This window comes from Dermacentor albipictus, chromosome 8 (assembly GCF_038994185.2).
Source record: "Dermacentor albipictus isolate Rhodes 1998 colony chromosome 8, USDA_Dalb.pri_finalv2, whole genome shotgun sequence".
Lineage (NCBI taxonomy): Eukaryota > Metazoa > Arthropoda > Arachnida > Ixodida > Ixodidae > Dermacentor > Dermacentor albipictus.
In genome coordinates this window covers 48993198-49012114 of record NC_091828.1, presented here as the reverse complement: position 1 = coordinate 49012114, position 18917 = coordinate 48993198, and the positions used below count along the sequence as shown (strand labels likewise).

Below are 18917 nucleotides of genomic sequence, written 5' to 3'. Positions count from 1 at the left end.
TAACACCTTTGTAAACGTAACCTTACACGTGTTTACATTTTCTGTATATTATAGTCCGTTGCTTGAAATAATAAACCAGCTGTTAGTATGCACTCGTGTTGTGTACTTCCTCTCGTCTTTTGTCCGGGTTGCGCTCCCTACCCATATGAACATGCTCAAGATCTAGCCAGAAAAATGCGCATTGGTTGCGTTTAGCCGAAAGCCAATGAGATCATACGATTTGTCTCTATCGACGATCAAAGCACACCTTGTCAGGACACACCGATTCTTGGGCGCAATCATTGATCATGACCTCTGCAGGAATCCTCATGTGGCCTACCTAAAGAAGCGCCTGATGGATGTTTCTAATGTGCTGAAGTTTGTTGGAGGAAAAGCCTGGGGTACATCAGTACATGCAATGATGCAACTATACAGGACGCTCTTCCTTGGATATTTGCGATACAGCTTTCCTGTGCTGACCAACACCTGCAGAAGTCACATCCGTACACTCGAAAGTGTCCACGCCCAGGCACTTAGAGTGCGTCTTGAATTGCCACAGTGCTCGTGAACAGCTGAAACAATTGCGACTGCACATGATTTCCCAGCCCAAGATTCATATAGCCATGGAAGCGCTCAGAGCACACGTTAGGCGCCTTGCTCGAGCCCCTGCCTATCGTCTAGCCTCACTGCCAGAGGATCGACCACGTGCCTCCATTTGTGAAACACTACTGCCCTATCGTGCATACCTTCCACCAGTTATACAGCTCCAGGAAGAGTTCTGTTTCCCCCGTGGTGTTTGGCTTAAGCAGGAGTTTGACTATTGGTACCAGGAATATGAACAAAAGCCCAACTCTCGTCTCCAGCACTCAAGCAGCTTTGACTGCTCTTGTACGACACATACAACGAGCATCGCCCTCTATATACTGACGCTTCAACCATGATGAGTGGGTCTGCAGGATCGGTGTGATCTTTCCTGCAATAACCTACACCACAAAGATTCTACTACCTCACCAGACTACATCGACTGCCGCGGAGCTTGCTGCTATTCGTTGTGCACTTTGTGTAATTTCTCATGAAGTACCCAAGAAATGGAGCGTGTTCGGTGACTCCAAGGCTGCTCTTCAATGTTTGGTTTCTGCCTTACGCCGCGGACCCCACGAACAACTAGTTCTTGAAATCAGACTGCTACTTCACCACCTCGTCGAGCAAGGACGCGACATCATGTTACAGTGGATTGCAAGCCACTGTGGCATAATGGGCAATGAACATGCCGACACAGCAGCAAAATCTGCACATGGGGAGGGCTGCAAGATTCCATTCCATTCTCAAGAACAGACGCTACAATGAAAATTATGAAGCCATCAGAACTTTATGGAACACACCAAGCTTCAAGCACACGTCTACAACGACTGGACCCACTCTTCGACTTCGACCCACATCTGGACTCTCTCGACTTGAGACAGCAGTACTTTGGCGACTGTGGCTTGGTGTCGCTTACACAAAGTCTTTCGCCTTCCGAGTCTGTATGGACGAGAGCGCGGCTTGCAGTTACTGCAGTGCCTAGGAGACCATAGAACATGTACTTTGCCACTGTCCTCGATACAGCGCGCACCGGCTGTCACTAGCGACCGCGTCGGCACGCCTTGATGACAGGCCAATTTCAGAAGTCACTTTTGGGATGCCAACATGAACTGTCCTCGCACTGAAAGTCGGTCAAGGTTTTGTTGACCTCTTTACGTTGCAGTCGCCTATTAGAAAGACTATAATGATCCCATTCCATCCGTTTTCATTTTTTTTCACGCTTTTATTTTTGTCATGCTCTTCTTTCTATCTTTATTTCCCCTTTCCCTTACTCTAGTCCAGGGCAGCGAACTGGAGCTTTTAACTCTGGCTAACCTCCCTGCCTTTCTCTCATTTGCATCTCTCTCTCTTCACCACACATTTTCTTAAAGCTTCAGTTGCCTCTCTTCGTAACATTTAGGACCAAGCCATAAGCAAATTTAAAACCCTCAATTTTCATCTGAAGCACCAGGCTTTCTGCCTTTTGATTTAGAACATCACCGGACACCAGCACTTGCAAGGCGATCATGGCTTTGAGCCACCTCAGAATAGCTTCCTCAAGTTTTGGGGGGGGCATGTTGGATGACATTCTTCTGTTGAGATTCAGCAGATTTCTCGGCAGCTTCCAAAATCTTGCCTCATTGTTTATGTAGCCTGATAGTGTCTGCTTCAAGATGTTTAATTCAGCGACATCGGATGATCCACTTGCCACCGGCCACGTTACACTTGCTTTAAAATGGTGGCCTTCTTTTCTATCGTCAACCTGCTATAATTTCCTCGCTTCAAAGCCTCTGTCAAGTTGGAGACGCTGTCAAGTTGAAGACAGACGACGAAGGTGGTGTTCGGCCCCACTGTCAGCAGCTGGTAATGAAACCACTGAAGACGATAGGTTGTTGAAGGCACCGGGCATGTTAGGCACCGGGCATGGTGCCTAAGTTGTTGAAAACCTGAGGGCACAAAACTTCATAGTTGGGTACTTTTTGAGCCACAGAGTCAACGAACTTGATGACTCCCAACGCTTCGAGAGCCGGCAAACCCAGCAATACATGGCGCAGAGGACTGACCACATAACACGTTTGGCGAGAAGTTTGTCCCCTCCAAAATATATCAGCCTGAAACTTGCCCAGAACATTTAAGCGATCACTGCTAGCGCCAGTCAAGACCTCGTCGGCCTTTTCCAAACTCATGGGAAGTCCCGGAAACGATACTGGAATTACGGGCACTTCTGCGCCTGAGTTGACCTTTGTGAAAACAGGCACGGAGTAACGCGCCGTGGCGCCAGGCGCCCTGACTGCGCCCAAATGAACCTCGCCAGTGCCCTTTTGTACCGACGACACTTGTACCTTTCGCTGGTAGCCTCGAGAAGTCCCTTTGAGGCACACCTTGCCGAAGTGTCCCTTTAAGCCACAGTTGAAGCAGCTTTGGTCCCTCGCTGGGCAGGTTGTCCTTGGGTGCAAGTTGCCTTCGCAGAAGATGCATGGTCGCTTGGAACGAGCTAATGTTGGCCTGGTTTCCTTGCTGCGTTGTGGTTTGCTGCGGTAGCCCAGTGCGTCGACATTGACGTCCTCACATGGCTTGCACAGTGTGTATTCGTGGACTTTGTTGCAGTTTCAAAGTTCTTGTTGCTGCTGCTGAACGGTCTGTTTTAGGCAGGCCCTCGCCAGAGCTGTTGCGAGAGGCAGCTGGGGATCCATCTGGAGCGACTCGAAGAAAAAGTTTTTCATCCCACAAGCCCAAGACTAACCGGTCCCTGATGAGGTGCCGCTTGAATTCTCCGAAGTCGATTTTGCCCGCCAAGACGTGTAGAGCAGTCATAAACTGGTCAATTGACTCGCCAGGCATCTGGTGCTGCTTGTGAAAGCAAGCGCTCTCATAGACAATGTTGCCCTCCTTGCTGAAGTAATCGTCGAACTTCTTTTTGACAAGCTCAAATTTCTTAGAATCTTCTGCAGAAAAATTGAAGGTGGTGAAGATGTCCCTTGCTTGTCGACCCATGGTATAAGGCAGAGTGCGTACTTGTGCCTCTTACGGGCAATCATGCAGGCCCGACGCATAGCGATATTCGTCGAAGTGCAGTATCCATGTCAGCCACTCTGAGGTATTGACGAATTACAGCGGTGGCGGCTGCTGAAGGCCTGGCGGCGATGCAGTGGCCATTGCAGCCTCCTTTTCTGATGACGTCACGACGCTCTTTCTACAATCACTTTCAAAAGTGCGTGGATCGCATCACTTCTGACACCATGTCGTAACGGCGCCCGCAGCTATCAGTGCGTGATCGACGAAAGACCGGAGACGACTATAGTCCAACCCGCTGGCAATCGGAAAAAGCCCCATCTTTATTTCCACAGCAGTTTAAGTAGAACCGGCATGATGTCAGCGACACGTGGTTCCATACATGCGTCAGGCACAATGACTCGGCGCGTCATGCGGCAGCGTGCTTTCAGCCGCAGGGAAATACATTCCAGCACATATGTGGTGGTCTGTAATGATCGAAAACATACGGCCGTACAAATATGGGCGGAACATGGCAAAAGCCCAAACTAAAGCCAAGCACTCCCGCTCGGTGATGGAGTCATTTCTCTTGGCGGGTGACAGCAGGCAGCTGGCGTAAGTTATTATGCACTCAGTACCGTTCTGTTATTGGGCGAGAACAGCGCCGATGCCATGGCCACTTGCGCCAGTGTGAACTTGGACTGCGGCCGGCGCAGATGGATCAAAGTGAGCAAGTATGGGAGGGGTAGTCAAAAATCCGATGAAAGCGGCGAACGCATGAGCCTGCTCCGGGCCCTATTACAATGGCGTGTACTCCTTCCGTTACTTGTTCGCCCCACGGACCATTTGAAGCATCTTCTTGGTCAGTTGCACAGTCCACGTCCTAGTTTTAGAACTCCTTATGGGCCACGAAAACGTCCGAAAAATCAGCCAGTTGGAAAAAAATAAATGCATGTCATTTACTGCCCTTAAGGGCTCAAGCCGACACAGGCACATTCGAAAACGCTCTGAAGGCCTGTCGGTACATGTACCAGGCATATCGGTGCTCGTGCTGTGACAGGAAATACAGGGCGTACGTTTGTATAATTAAGGAATACATACTGTGTCCCGTGGCAATAGCCCCTTCCCACGCTTGTTACGCTTCACTGCAATACTTTTGTGTATGCTTCACCAAGCAACATTTCTGTACGGAGGCGAAGCTGACTATCGGAAACCAGCATTACGCATCGCATCGTGCTTTCCAAGCTTCCAAGCCAATCGCGAGGACCGCAAAGGCGGATTCAGTGCCATTGCTGAAAACAGCGAATTCTTTCAATGAAAAACATTGCACCCAACGACAAGAAGCTTCATGCGAACGTCGAAGCAGCTAGGCCTAGTGTTGCCGCAGCGGTGGCTACGGCTGCCAGCGGATCTGCCTGCGAGAGCGCCGGTTTCAGGCGGCGAGGTAATCAAAATGGCAGCAGTGGTGGCTTTTATTAATGCTGTTTCGGACCAGCGGTCATGGCAGAACGTCCAGAAAATCGGACAGCGAAGAGTTCTTGCGTACTAAATTTCAGACGTTCTGATACATTGACTCTATGGTGTACGTGGTGGTGGTGCCGCGAAGCCGTCCGAATTATCGGAAATCCGGAAAGTCGGTTGTTGACTGTACACTGGCAACTCCTCCAGCCGACGACAGGCCATCAAAGAAGATTCATTACGATTCCTGTCTTGCTCAAGCCAGCTTTACCGCGAGTTTCGACGCTTTCAATAAAATTACAGCTAATTTTCCCTGATAAAGGGACAAATTCCCTGAGTTTTCCCTGAGTTTTTCCAGGAATCCCTGAGAATTCCCGGTTTTCCCGGTTGGTAGACACCTTGATCCTGTATCGAACTGCTCGCTTAACCACTCTACCAGACTTGGTCATGGTCACTAAAGCAGAAGATACTAAAGTTGAAGTCATAGCCCCTGATGCTAAAGGTAACGAAACTGTTAAGGTAGCGGGTAACTCCCTGTTTGTAGAAAGCAATTCGGATTGATCACTTTCATTTGGAAACTCGTAGCTGCCTTCTGCCTTCCTCTGTTCTGGCAAGTGGTTGAGCATTCGTCGGTTACGCCGCAGCGTACTCCCATCCTGGGTGCGTATTATGTAGGACTGCGGTGTCGCGGCTGTGGCTATCACTGTTGCTCTGGTCTTCATGTCCGTTACCCAAACGGAATCACCAGCTTTTAGTTTATTCGATTCCCGGGTTCTGTGGCGCCTGTTGTAGTACCATGCTTGTAGCTTCTTGTTGGCACTGTCTTTGGCCGCAAGATTAAGCAGCGGTAGCTGCACTGGACCACGCAGCTGTGGCGCCATTGGAACTCTTGCCCTAAGATGCCGGCCCATGAGGATTTCAGCTGGACTAGGGCCAAGAATGCCTGGGGTTGCCCTGTAGGCAAGCAGAGCCAGGTACGGATCCTTAGATTTAAGGATCAGGCACTTAATTGTTTGCACCATATGTTCAATTTCCCCATTAGCCTGAGGGTACCTAGGGCTAGTAGTGACGTGACCAAAGCCATAATCGTGTGCGAACTTATCAAACTCTGTACAAGAAAATTGTAGTCTATTGTCTGTCACTACATTCTCCAGGGTGCCATGACGTGCTAAAATTCTTTTTAGTCTTCCTATCACCGCACTATTCTTTGTTGAGGGAAGGAGGGCTACTTACAGATACCATGACAGGTAGTCGACTACGACAAGATAATGACAGTTGTTAAATCACAAGTCGACCCCAACTCGTTCCCACGTGAAACTTGGCGTTGGGGTTGAGATCAACGGCTCCGAGTTCTGGGTGACAAAGCGCTCACAAGTAACACATTCTTTCACTTACCAAGCAAGTTGTTCGCCGAGGCCTGGCCACCAGACCAATTCTTTTGCCAAAGCTCTAGTTCTTGAGATGCCCTGATGTCCATCATGTAGTTTCTTTAGTACTTCCTTTCTTAGGAACTGAGGTACCACCAATCTGGTCCCTTTTAGCAGCATGCCATTGCATTCGGCAATTAGCGCTCGTTCCTGCCAGTACAGAACTAAGTAGCAAGGAAGCTTTGGCTTTATCGGCCAGCTTTGGCGACACATTAAGCAAGGCTTGACAAACGATGTCAGTCTTTTGCACATCGCGTATTCTGTTAACAAAATTGGCACCAATTTGAAGGCCTTGCACACATGTTTTGACGAAAGACGACACTTCCGAGACGGTCAGTTCACTGGCTAGTTTATCTGCTTTCGTAGGTGCTCTTGAAAGAGTGTCCGCCGTTATCAAGCTTTTACCGGGAACATACACAATATTAAAGTGATACCGCATCAGCCGCATTCTGAAGCACTGAACCCTTGGTGGCAACACATTATTAGGTGAAACAACGAAACGAGAGGTTTGTGGTCTGTTTCAAGCATCACCTCGATACTTCTTGTGTATTCGTCGAATCTTTCGGCAGCCCACGTTAACGCTAGTGCCTCGTTTTCCACTTGCGCATAGTGCTGCTCAGTTTTCGTCAGTGACCTTGAAGCAAACACTATCAGCCGGCGCTCGCCATTGCGAATTGTTTCAGGAAAAGGACGGCACCGAGACCACAAGACGAGGCGTCCGCCGAAAGAATCGTGGGAAGGCGTGGATCGTACATAGCCATGCACTTTGCTGAGCAGATAAGAGATTTCAAGCTTTCAAAAGCCGTGTTCTGAGCAGGGCCCCAAGCCCAGTCGGTCTCTTTCTGCAAAAGCTCCCGTAGCAGGGCAGTTATTTGCGCCAAGTTTGGCAAAAAACTACCTAGGTGGTTGGCCATGCCCAGAACACTGCGTAATTGCGATATATCAGTGGGTGCTTACAGCTCTTTAGTGGCTCCGAGTTTGGCCGGATCCGGCTGTACGCCTTCCTCGCTGAGTAAGTGGCCCAGAAAGCTTATGCTTCGAACACCGAACACACACTTTGCTTTGTTTAGGGTAACGTTAGACTGGGCCAGCTTAGCTATGATGTTCGATAGTCTAGAGTGATGTTGCGCTTTGCTGTTGCCAAATATGAGAATATTGTCTATCAGGTTAACGACGCCAGGAAGGCTTGTAAGGATTTCAGACATTCTTCTTTGAAAATACTCTGGAGCTGATGTAATCCTGAACGGCAACCTATTGAAACAGTACGGCCCAAATGTAATGAACGTGGTTAGCTCTTCTGAGGCCTTGCTGAGTCGCACCTGATGGAAGCCGGAATTCCTGTCCAATTTAACCATTTTGCACCGGCAAGAGAGCCGAGTGCTTGGTCAACCATAGGCAATGTGTATCTTATTCTTAAGACAAGCTTGTTCAATTGCGTAAGGTCTACACAGATCCTTACATCTCCCGAGTGCTTTTGTACAGGCAGAATGCCGGCACACCACTCTGTTGGCTCTTCGACTTTACGAATGACACCCATTTGTTGGGCTCGGTGGCTGTGCCACAACACGGTTGCATAATCCACTTGTCTTCGCCATGCAGGTGCACTCACTCTCGATCATCTGCGTCATGCTCCCTGCTGTCTTTTGTGCTACCTGGGCGACCGCGATTGAGCGTGCGCCATTGTGCGGCGCGGCTGACAGAAGGACATTGTGCGCAGCAACTCCCAACTTGCCGACTCAAGTCAACTTGACACTCAGCGCAGACTGGGAGGCCCCATCGTCAGCAACAACACTCACCGTGCCGACTATAAAGGAGCAGCGGCCATCCACCGCACCGTGGGCTCGGTGGCTGTGCCACAACACGGTGGCATAATCCACTTGTCTTTGCCATGCAGGTTGGTAACCATCGAACTCTATTCACAAAAAAAAACCAGAACCTACATTTTGGTACAGCTTCCGAGCCTCCAGTGTTGCCTTGCTACCTGTATCGAGTGCTTTGACGTTGTTCGGTCCCCATTACTGATGTGCGGTGACATTGAGAGCAACCCCGGCCCCGACAAGCTAGACGTAATCCTTGGCGAACTAAAAAAGATGTCTACTGGCCAGACAGAATTGGTTAAGGAAGTGCAAGAGCTTAAGGGCCAACAGCTGTCAATTGACCAGAAAATGACTAATCTAACTACGCGTCTCAGCGCCTTAGAAACTCACTGTGAAAGTCCATCTACACTCCGCAGTGATCTGGAGGGGATTCAGGCCACTTCAGCTGCAACGTCTCGTTTAGTTGGCGAGTTTGAGCTCATCTAGATGACGCAGAGAATCGCTCTCGGCGCAACAACCTACTTTTCTATGGTTTACCCGATACCAACCCCACTGAAACGTATTCGCTTACAGAAGACTTGATAATTCGCCACTGCTCTGACCACCTGGACACCCAGTTGAGCCCTAACGACATTGAACGCACCCATTGCCTCGGACGACACTCTAAGGACAGCAAACGCCCAATTATCGTTAAGTTTACATCCTTTAACACTAAAGAATCAATTCTTTCTAAAGGTTCAAAATTCACAGGTACAGACTACAGCGTAGGTGAAGACTTTTCGCGCCGTGTTCAAAACTGTCGGAAACATCTTGTCACTTTTGCCAGAGCGAATTTCATGCCTTTTTCCCCGAGATATAAAACTTTGCATATTGGGCCCAAACGTTATGTTTTTGATGAACTTTCAGAATCTGTAAAAGAAATATCTTAACAATCAACTCATCCTTGCCGGTCATCGCGCTATCCCCCACCTACGCCATGTGCCAACGTTTCACTATCAGTAATCTTTACTAACATTCGCAGCTTCCTGCTAAAATGCGATATCGTATCGAACCTTGTAACTTCGTCAGGCAGCAATCTACTTATATTAACCGAAACGTGGCCGAACAACGATATCACTGACTCAGAAATTCTGTTTGACCTGCCCAACTTTAATCTTTTTCGCGCTGATCATAAGTATTCTCATGGTGGAGGAGTCCTAATTGCAGTCGGCAAACAATTGTCTTGTTCTGCCATTAATGTCGCGTCAGACTTAGAAATGTAGTGGATTATGTGCCACCCCTCACCTCTGACGTTATTAATTGGTGTGTGTTATAGGCCACCTCGCAAAAGTCCCAAAGCTTCACAATGTTCTAAATAAACTAGTATCAAAGCACCCTAAAGCACACATCATACTATTTGGGGACTTCAATTACCCCAATATCGACTGGAGTAACCAACCTCAGCCCATAGTTAGTCAAGAGACGAATGACTTCATTGACGTTTGCCTTAATTTTAACTTGACCCAAGTTGTATCCGAACCGGCACGCGTCACAGGGGAAGCAGCGAACACTCTGGATCTCATACTGACCACTCATCCAGACAGTCTTAATTTTATTACAGGCCTCCGAGAAATCAGCGACCGTAAAGAAATCCATGCCAACTTTAACTTCTCACCCGAATTAAAACAAACTTCCCAGAAAACTATTAGGCTCTACGATAAGGGAAACTACGAAGCAATCAACTCTGAAATAACTAACTTTCTATCGGTCTTTGAAATTTCCTATCTTTCCAGAAGTATAAATGAGAACTGGACCCTTTTCAAACATAAAATTATCGAACTAACAAATAAATACATTCCGTCATGCAGTTTACGAAAGAGTAATCAGAAACCCTGGTTCACAGACACTGAAAAGGCTCGAAAACAAGAAAAAACGCGCATTTCATACAGCTAAACGTCACGCAAACCCCCACGCATGGGATAAATATTATGAAGCTGAGAACGCATACTTGGCCGAGATTGGAAGTGCTAAGCGCTCATTTTACGAAGTAGTACTGCCAAAAATGATAGTTGATAACCCCAAGAAATTCTGGAAGGTGATAAACCCGAAGGAAGCGCGCGCTATCACCCTCACTAACAATACTGGTGAAATCATGGCTGATGCCGACTGTGCAGACATCTTTAACACTGCATTTTCATCTGTTTTTACCGACGAATCCGAAGCACCATGTTTTACATTAACACTTATTATTACTACAGCCATGGACGCCATAACTTTCAGCAGTAGTGGAATTTCGTGCATAATAGATAAAATAAAAAATTCATCTGCCGCCGGCATAGATGACATCAATCCAAAAATTTTGAAAAACGCTAACCTGGCCTGTTCCAGTATTTTCTGTTTATTGTTTTCACAATCACTCTCCGAAGGAACCATTCCAGACGACTGGAAAGTGGGGAAGGTCGTTCCCGTGCACAAAACAGGTAATACTGATTCACCTCTTAATTATCGGCCCATTTCATTAACAAGTATTCCCTGCAAAATCCTGGAACACGTCATTTACTCCCAAATCATGCAACTCTTAGATTGCAATAACTTCTTTCATCCGTCACAGCATGGTTTTCGTAGGGGTTTTCATGCGAGACTCAACTAGCCATTTTTCTTCATGACATTCATGGCAACCTTGATATTATTCTACAAACTGACGCCATCTTCTTAGACTTCGCTAAGGCGTTTGATAAAGTACCTCACCAACGCTTGCTTCTTAAACTTTCCCAGTAAAACCTACATCCAAACACAATCGTGTGGATTAACGAATTCCTCACCCATCGCTCTCAGTCTGTCTTCATTAATAACCAATCCTCCAACCCGCTCGCAGTCACCTCTGGCGTCCTGCAGGGTTCCGTCCTCGGTCCCTTGTTATTCCTAATTTACATTAACGACTTACCCCAGCGCGTATCTTGTCATATCCGCTTGTTCGCTGATGATTGCGTTATTTATCGTTCGGTAACTAACCCTTCTGACCAAGAATCCCTTCAGGCAAACCTAAACCTCATGCTAAACTGGTGTTCGCAGTGGATGATGACACTCAACCCTGACAAATGTAAGTACATGTCTTTTCACCGCCGTCACAACCCTTTTGTTTTTGAATATACTGTTTCTAACTCCCCTGTTGACCTCGTCCAGTCTTACAAATACTTAGGTATCACCATTACTGATGACTTATCTTGGCGACTGCACGAAACTAACCTAATATAATCAGCTAATAAAACATTAGGTTTCTTAAAACGTCACCTGAGGGAAGCCCCTCAACACGTCAGACTACAAGCATATATCTCACTTATCAGAACTAAACTGGAATATGCATCGCCCATCTGGAACCCTCATCAAGCATATTTAACAAATGCCATCGAAGCTGTACAAAACCGAGATACCAGATTTATTCACTCTTCATACTCATACGACGTTAGCATATCATCTCTAAAATTACAATCAGGTTTGTGTGATCTTTCTGATCGCCGTCGCATTGCCAGCCTTGTTTTGTATCACAAGTTTTTTTATTCGCCCCTAAGACAAGAACCATAGATCTGCGCACCCCCACCACGCAGATCCCATTGCATCGGTCACCTTCTTGAAGTTTGGCGTCCACGAGTCCGTACTACTACCTTCATGAACTCATTTTTTTCACGAACAGCAACTGACTGGAACGGCCTTGCCCACCATGTCACTGCCATAACCTGTCCATCTACATTTTCGACTTCTGTGAACGCCTGTATCTTGTAAACCCCACTCCTTATGCAACACTCCAAAAGGGGGTCCTTAAGGAAAATAAAGTGATGTGATGTGATGTTCCATCTTCGCGAGTTCTCGTTTTACAGGCTCCTGAAGCGGTATTGGAATCCTGCGTGGTGCGCTTATTGCAAATAGAGCAGCATCCGGTTTAAGCCTTATTGTATACTCCCCAGGCATGGTGCCTAAGTTGTTGAAAACCTGAGGGCACAAAACTTCGTAGTTAGGTTCCTTGTGAGCCACAGAGTCAACGAACTTGATGACTCCCAACGCTTCGAGAGCCGGCAAACCCAGCAATACATGGCGCAGAGGACTGACCACATAACACGTTTGGCGAGAAGTTTGTCCCCTCCAAAATATATCAGCCTGAAACTTGCCCAGAACATTTAAGCGATCACTGCTAGCGCCAGTCAAGACCTCGTCGGCCTTTTCCAAACTCATGGGAAGTCCCGGAAACGATACTGGAATTACGGGCACTTCTGCACCTGAGTTGACCTTTGTGAAAACAGGCACGGAGTAATACCTGAAAGTAACGCGCCGTGGCGCCAGGCGCCTTGAATGCACCCAAATGAACCTCGCCAGTGCCCTTTTGTACCGACGACACTTGTACCTTTCGCTGGTAGCCTGGAGAAGTCCCTTTGAGGCACACCTTGCCGAAGTGTCCCTTTAAGCCACAGTTGAAGCACCTTTGGTCCCTCGCTGGGCAGGTTGTCCTTGGGTGCAAGTTGCCTTCGCAGAAGATGCATGGTCCCTTGGAACGAGCTAATGTTGGCCTGGTTTCCTTGCTGCGTTGTGGTTTGCTGCGGTAGCCCAGTGCGTCGACATTGACGTCCTCACATGGCTTGCACAGTGTGTATTCGTGGACTTTGTTGCAGTTTCAAAGTTCTTGTTGCTGCTGCTGAACGGTCTGTTTTAGGCAGGCCCTCGCCAGAGCTGTTGCGAGAGGCAGCTGGGGATCCATCTGGAGCGACTCGAAGAAAAAGTTTTTCATCCCACAAGCCCAAGACTAACCGGTCCCTGATGAGGTGCCGCTTGAATTCTCCGAAGTCGATTTTGCCCGCCAAGACGTGTAGAGCAGTCATAAACTGGTCAATTGACTCGCCAGGCATCTGGTGCTGCTTGTGAAAGCAAGCGCTCTCATAGACAATGTTGCCCTCCTTGCTGAAGTAATCGTCGAACTTCTTTTTGACAAGCTCAAATTTCTTCGAATCTTCTGCAGAAAAATTGAAGGTGGTGAAGATGTCCCTTGCTTGTCGACCCATGGTATAAGGCAGAGTGCGTACTTGTGCCTCTTACGGGCAATCATGCAGGCCCGACGCATAGCGATATTCGTCGAAGTGCAGTATCCATGTCAGCCACTCTGAGGTATTGACGAAGTACAGCGGTGGCGGCTGCTGAAGGCCTGGCGGCGATGCAGTGGCCATTGCAGCCTCCTTTTCTGATGACGTCACGACGCTCTTTCTACAATCACTTTCAAAAGTGCGTGGATCGCATCACTTCTGACACCATGTCGTAACGGCGCCCGCAGCTATCAGTGCGTGATCGACGAAAGACCGGAGACGACTGTAGTCCAACCCGCTGGCAATCGGAAAAAGCCCCATCTTTATTTCCACAGCAGTTTAAGTAGAACCGGCATGATGTCAGCGACACGTGGTTCCATACATGCGTCAGGCACAATGACTCGGCGCGTCATGCGGCAGCGTGCTTTCAGCCGCAGGGAAATACATTCCAGCACATATGTGGTGGTCTGTAATGATCGAAAACATACGGCCGTACAAATATGGCCGGAACATGGCAAAAGCCCAAACTAAAGCCAAGCACTCCCGTTCGGTGATGGAGTCATTTCTCTTGGCGGGTGACAGCAGGCAGCTGGCGTAAGTTATTATGCACTCAGTACCGTTCTGTTGTTGGGCGAGAACAGCGCCGATGCCATGGCCACTTGCGCCAGTGTGAACTTGGACTGCGGCCGGCGCAGATGGATCAAAGTGAGCAAGTATGGGAGGGGTAGTCAAAAATCCGATGAAAGCGGCGAACGCATGAGCCTGCTCCGGGCCCTATTACAATGGCGTGTTCTCTAGAAAATCTGTCAAGGGCCGAGCAACGTCGGCGAAGTTTGAAGTTTTTGACGATACGGCGAAAGAAAGAACACAGGCCAACAAAGCAGCACACGTCAGAAGCAGAATGTGGCACAGGAAAACCGCGTACAGCGCGAACGTTTTCCGGACCTGGTTGGACACCGGATGCATCAACGAGGTGTCCCAACACAGTAATCTGACGGCGCCCGAACTGAATTTCTGGAGTCCAGCTGGAGGCTGGCTTTTCGGAAGACCCCAAGAATAGCCCCATTTTATTGAAGAAGACAAGCCCACTTGTCGAAACGTTGGCTCCTGCATTCACCTTGTTCACGTTTTGCTCATCGTCTTGAATTGCCATCTCCCGCATTCCCCGTCTTTTCCCAAGGATAGCAGTGAGTCGGGTAAGGTGGCTGCCGAACATGGGTGAAAAAACAATAACGTCGTAGGTAACAGAGACAGGTGGTCTATTTGTGGCCTTGCAGAAGGGAGTCCATCATACGTTCAAATGTCGCAGGAGCATTGCATTATGCCAAAGGCCATGACTTTGAACTGATATAAGCCATCCGGCATGATGAAGGCCATCTTCTCGTGATCCATTTCATCAACTGAAATCTGCCAGTAGCCGGATCGAAGTGATGGACGAGAAGTATTTAGCTCTGTTCAAGCAGTCCCAAGGCATCATCGATGCATGTGAGTGGGTATAGACGTCTTTTCGCGTGATCTTGTTTAAGTCACGATAATCGACGTAAGGACGTCAGGTACCATCTTTCTTTTTCACAAGGACGACAGGCGAAGCCCTAGGACTGGCTGATGGCTAGATGACCCCTTTGCGGAGCATTTTGTCTACTTCTGATTGGATGACTCGACGTTCAGCATGCGATACATGATCGGGAAGCATGCGATACACAATAGGGGCACCGACGAATAGGATTCGTGTCTCCAGTGTTTATATGGTGCTGAACAACAGATGTTTGGCCTAAAGGCCTGCGCTAAAATCAAACATGTCACTGTACGATGTAAGCAGGAGACTTATGTCTGTCGCCTGCGCAGAGGTGAGGTCAGGTGCAATAATTTTTGCGAAGTCATCCGTTAAGGAACCAGACCTGTGAGCTGCAATTGGCGCTAACAAACCACTTTCGGCATTTATACTCTCAATGTCAAATCCAGAACCACTAGAAACACTGGCCAAGAACATGCCGGCCGGAATCACTAGAGGGCACAAGCTGAAATTCAGAAGCGGTAGAACAATGTCGTTATTAGTAACCGTGTGGGGGTTTCACTCTGCGTGCGGCTAGGGCTGAAGGCAAGCTCCGGAGTATGACTTACAACCTACAGACATGATAGTGTCAGATTGTAATATATAGTGCCGGATCGTTATTTGAATATAACAGAAAGCATAATTCTGTTATGCAGAAACTCAAGCCACTTTTACAGCTGCGGTTTGAGGTCTGTCTCAATAGGAGGGGCACATCCCACTCAGTCCCTTGGAACACCATGTAGCTGGCACTCGGATCCACACATCCGCGGTGCCCGCTGTGTGTGAAGGCGGGGGGGGGGGGGGGGAGGAACCAAAAATATTCTGAAAACGCGCCTTCGTGCATTGCGATCACCGCCAGCGTTTCCAGCAAAGCATTGGGATTACATAAGCTGCAGTTGACGGGAAGCGTGAAAAGCAGTCAGGGATTTTTTTTAATGCTATCATGTTCCACTCAAATACAAAGCTTAAACGTGCTCCAACATTTTTTTCTTCTTTGCGTGTACCAACGTGCTGTTACAACACGAACAAAAAAGCAATGAATGTGCATATAATGAGCTGATTCACGCACTCAAGCATGTTTGCCTCTGAAAGTACCCATAAGCGACAGCAGCAGGGAAGCGAGTTTGTTTACCTGTTTGCTCACCACGTACGAGTGTTCGGAACTGACATATACGTACGAGTGTTCGAAATTTTGACATATAGTACAACTCCACAGCTAACACAAAGGGCTGCTAACAAGCTTTAAGTGAAGGAAATTTACTGTCACTATCCGAGAGCAATACATGGAAAATGCTGATGCTTCAGCTGGAGGAGTCAGCACAATTAAGGAGTGAGCAGGGAAAAGAAATGTAGCAATATGCATGACCACTGCTCAGCACAATGGGAGAACCATCCAGTGACATGCACCCAGTTAAGAGACACACAGCCTACAGTCATCTGATGAAAGTGGAGAAAAACAAATTCAGTGCCATTCAACATTGTGAAGGTGGATGACCAGCAACGCTGCGTATGTGGGGCCCTTGATGGCGAACTGTCCATTAAGTTATGGGGTTTTAGGTGCCGAAGCCACTTTCTGATTATGAGGCACGCCGTAGTGAAAGGCTCCGGAAATTTCGACTGCCTGGGGTTCTTTTACATGCACCTAAATCTAAGCACACGGGTGTTTTCGCATTTCGCCCCCATCGAAATGCGGCCGCCGTGGCCGGGATTCGATCCCGCCACCTCGTGCTCAGCAGCCCAACACCATAGCCACTGAGCAACCATGGCGGGTGAACTGTCTGTTGGCGTGCATCAAACACAGTATGCATATAAATGGAAGGTGAGGCGCCACTAGTCACTCCTACACGATATTGAGCCTCGGAAGTTGATGAGGCACTGGGGGTATACACACCCACGTATTGCTGCAAAACGGGGCACCACACCTTTTACTAACGAATCCCGGCACGTAGAACAGACGCGCACCTCATCGCACTCCGAGGGTACACAATGCTTCACAGTAGCTAACGCGATCGCCCGTAGTTCGACGTCCCACAGTGCAGTAATGGTTTCGCTGGAGAACGAGCTGCCACACGCAACACGGGCCACATAAAATTTGTTGCCCACAAACTCGCTCCGAAACCTGGCCGTTGCTCCGCTGAAACGTTCCATGCTTGCGGGATCGGGGCCACATGGACGGTTCGTATTTACTTTCCGCTTCGCGTACCTGGTCGGCAGCACGTTTTGGGGCCCGCCACCATAGGAGAGCGGAAAAAAAAGGAGATACAGAAGCGCTTGGAACGCCGACAAAGAGAGGGCGGTGCGAACGTACACATGGCCGACTCGGATGGATGTGTAGTATGTGTTCATATCAGCTTAATATCCGATACGGGTTGTAATTCGACATGAAGTATTAAACTTATTTTCTGAAGTTGACGGAGTCCTAAAGCCTGCTTCACCTCGAACTGCGGGTGGGCCTGGTAATGCAATATCTTCGGGATTGGCTTACGCATAGGAAGAAATTCTCGATCTACACGGCTCTATAGACGCACAGAATTTTTTCCAGAACCTAGACATATACAGCTTCGCCGTGAAAATGATCAATGAGACAGCATTCGCAGCACTGACAGTTCAGTGCCTAGGCAAGTCTTGGCGCATGGGAGGTGGCACCTTTTTCACGTCGCCACAAAACACTCGCCTGTTACACACTACAAGCAGTGGCACTCTGGTGTTTCAACTAGAGACAGCGCATAGGAAATGCAGAAGTGCTCGTCGTCCTGCGATCTCTGCGAGACAGCAGCAACCGTTTCGCGCTAGCAGAAATTTTTATACCACGTTATACGGCACGAAATCGCAAACGCGGTTGGTCCTACAATTAAGTGTAGGCAAAAGAACAGGTAATCGTGCACAACTCCGAGTACTCTCACGTTTCTTCCTGTAGGCCCGGGTAACTGTAGGCCCGGGTAATGAAATAGGCCTTGCGAGGCGCGACGACTGTGTGAGGTTTCCTTCTAAAGCAGCTGTTATGGTCCCTGGATTATTCTAGGGACCATAGTTCTGTATGTCATGAAAGCACTGCTAGAGTACTAGACGACCGACCTGCTCACCAACACTTCCTCCGTATCCCCGTATATTTTATTGCTTGTTTAGTTCGTCTTAGTTCTCCCAAACGCTGCTACTCTCAATGGCGCCACAACTTACCCCCACACAAGGCATCGCCCACACAGTTTCATTATTGTATGAAACTCTATACTCCCACGTACGCCGTCCACAGCCTGTCGTACGGTCGTAGTAGAGGGGGAAGCGGGGTGGCGTTCTTTGGTGAAAACTTTTCTTGCGTGGCTGTATTTAAAAAATTCACTTTCCTTGAAAATTGCTTCGTTTAAAGTGATTTAACGATCGTGTGAACGCTTCTAAATATAGCAAACTAGGAAGCGCGCAAACCGCGATTTTTGCTTTCAATGTGGGGCTTCACCCTGCGATGCGGCGTTTCGGTACATTTCGCAGCTCTGTGGGAAGAGCCGAAAGAAGAAAAAAAGGAAGCGGCACCACAGCTACAGTGTACTAGAGTAGTTCTAGTACACTGTACCACAGCCGTTCGTACCAGTAGTGCCAAATTGAAAAATTGCTGCTCTGAAAAAAAAAAAGATTATTACCTCTAACAGCCTAACATGTTTTCAATATAGACCTCAGACTCTGCCAAGGCGGCGCTGCAGAAAAACCCGTCACCAGCGCCCCCATCGCAGCCTTGGTGCGAACTGAGTACAAGGAGAGCAGTCCGCAAGCGAAGGTGCATAGGCCACAATGGACCCTTTTCTTTCGCTTGTGTTGAGGCACGGTTTCGTGAAAATCAAGAACCTGGAAAGCTTCTTCCGCCCATCCACGCTTCGGAAAGGAAGCTCAGCAGGGCGAAGTACATGTACAATATAAAATATTCTCAAGTGTTATTTCGGCGTGCTACAACTCGCAAGTACGGAGAGCATCAGGTTTGTCTATAGGCATATCAGCATAAAAATATAAGCATTTCAATTTGGTTCATATTGAATATGACCTGAACATAATTATGAAGACTTAATTAGTATCTCCTACATTTTCATGTATTTTATCGTAA

General features: G+C 48.2%; 1 protein-coding gene and 1 pseudogene across 1 annotated transcript in view; one reads left to right on the top strand and one right to left on the bottom strand.

Annotated features, from left to right (window-relative positions):
• The window catches only part of LOC139048760 (zinc finger protein 84-like), a 28705-nt gene extending 20037 nt beyond the window's left edge, over positions 1-8668 (bottom strand). The window contains exon 1 of the mRNA XM_070523341.1: positions 8624-8668. Within this exon, the coding sequence (XP_070379442.1) occupies positions 8624-8636 (13 nt within the window). The 5' untranslated portion in view covers positions 8637-8668. The remainder of the gene's footprint in view (positions 1-8623) is intronic.
• Positions 8669-17143: 8475 nt separating this feature from the next.
• LOC139049360 (U2 spliceosomal RNA) lies at positions 17144-17320 on the top strand (annotated as a pseudogene).
• Positions 17321-18917: the final 1597 nt, after the last annotated feature.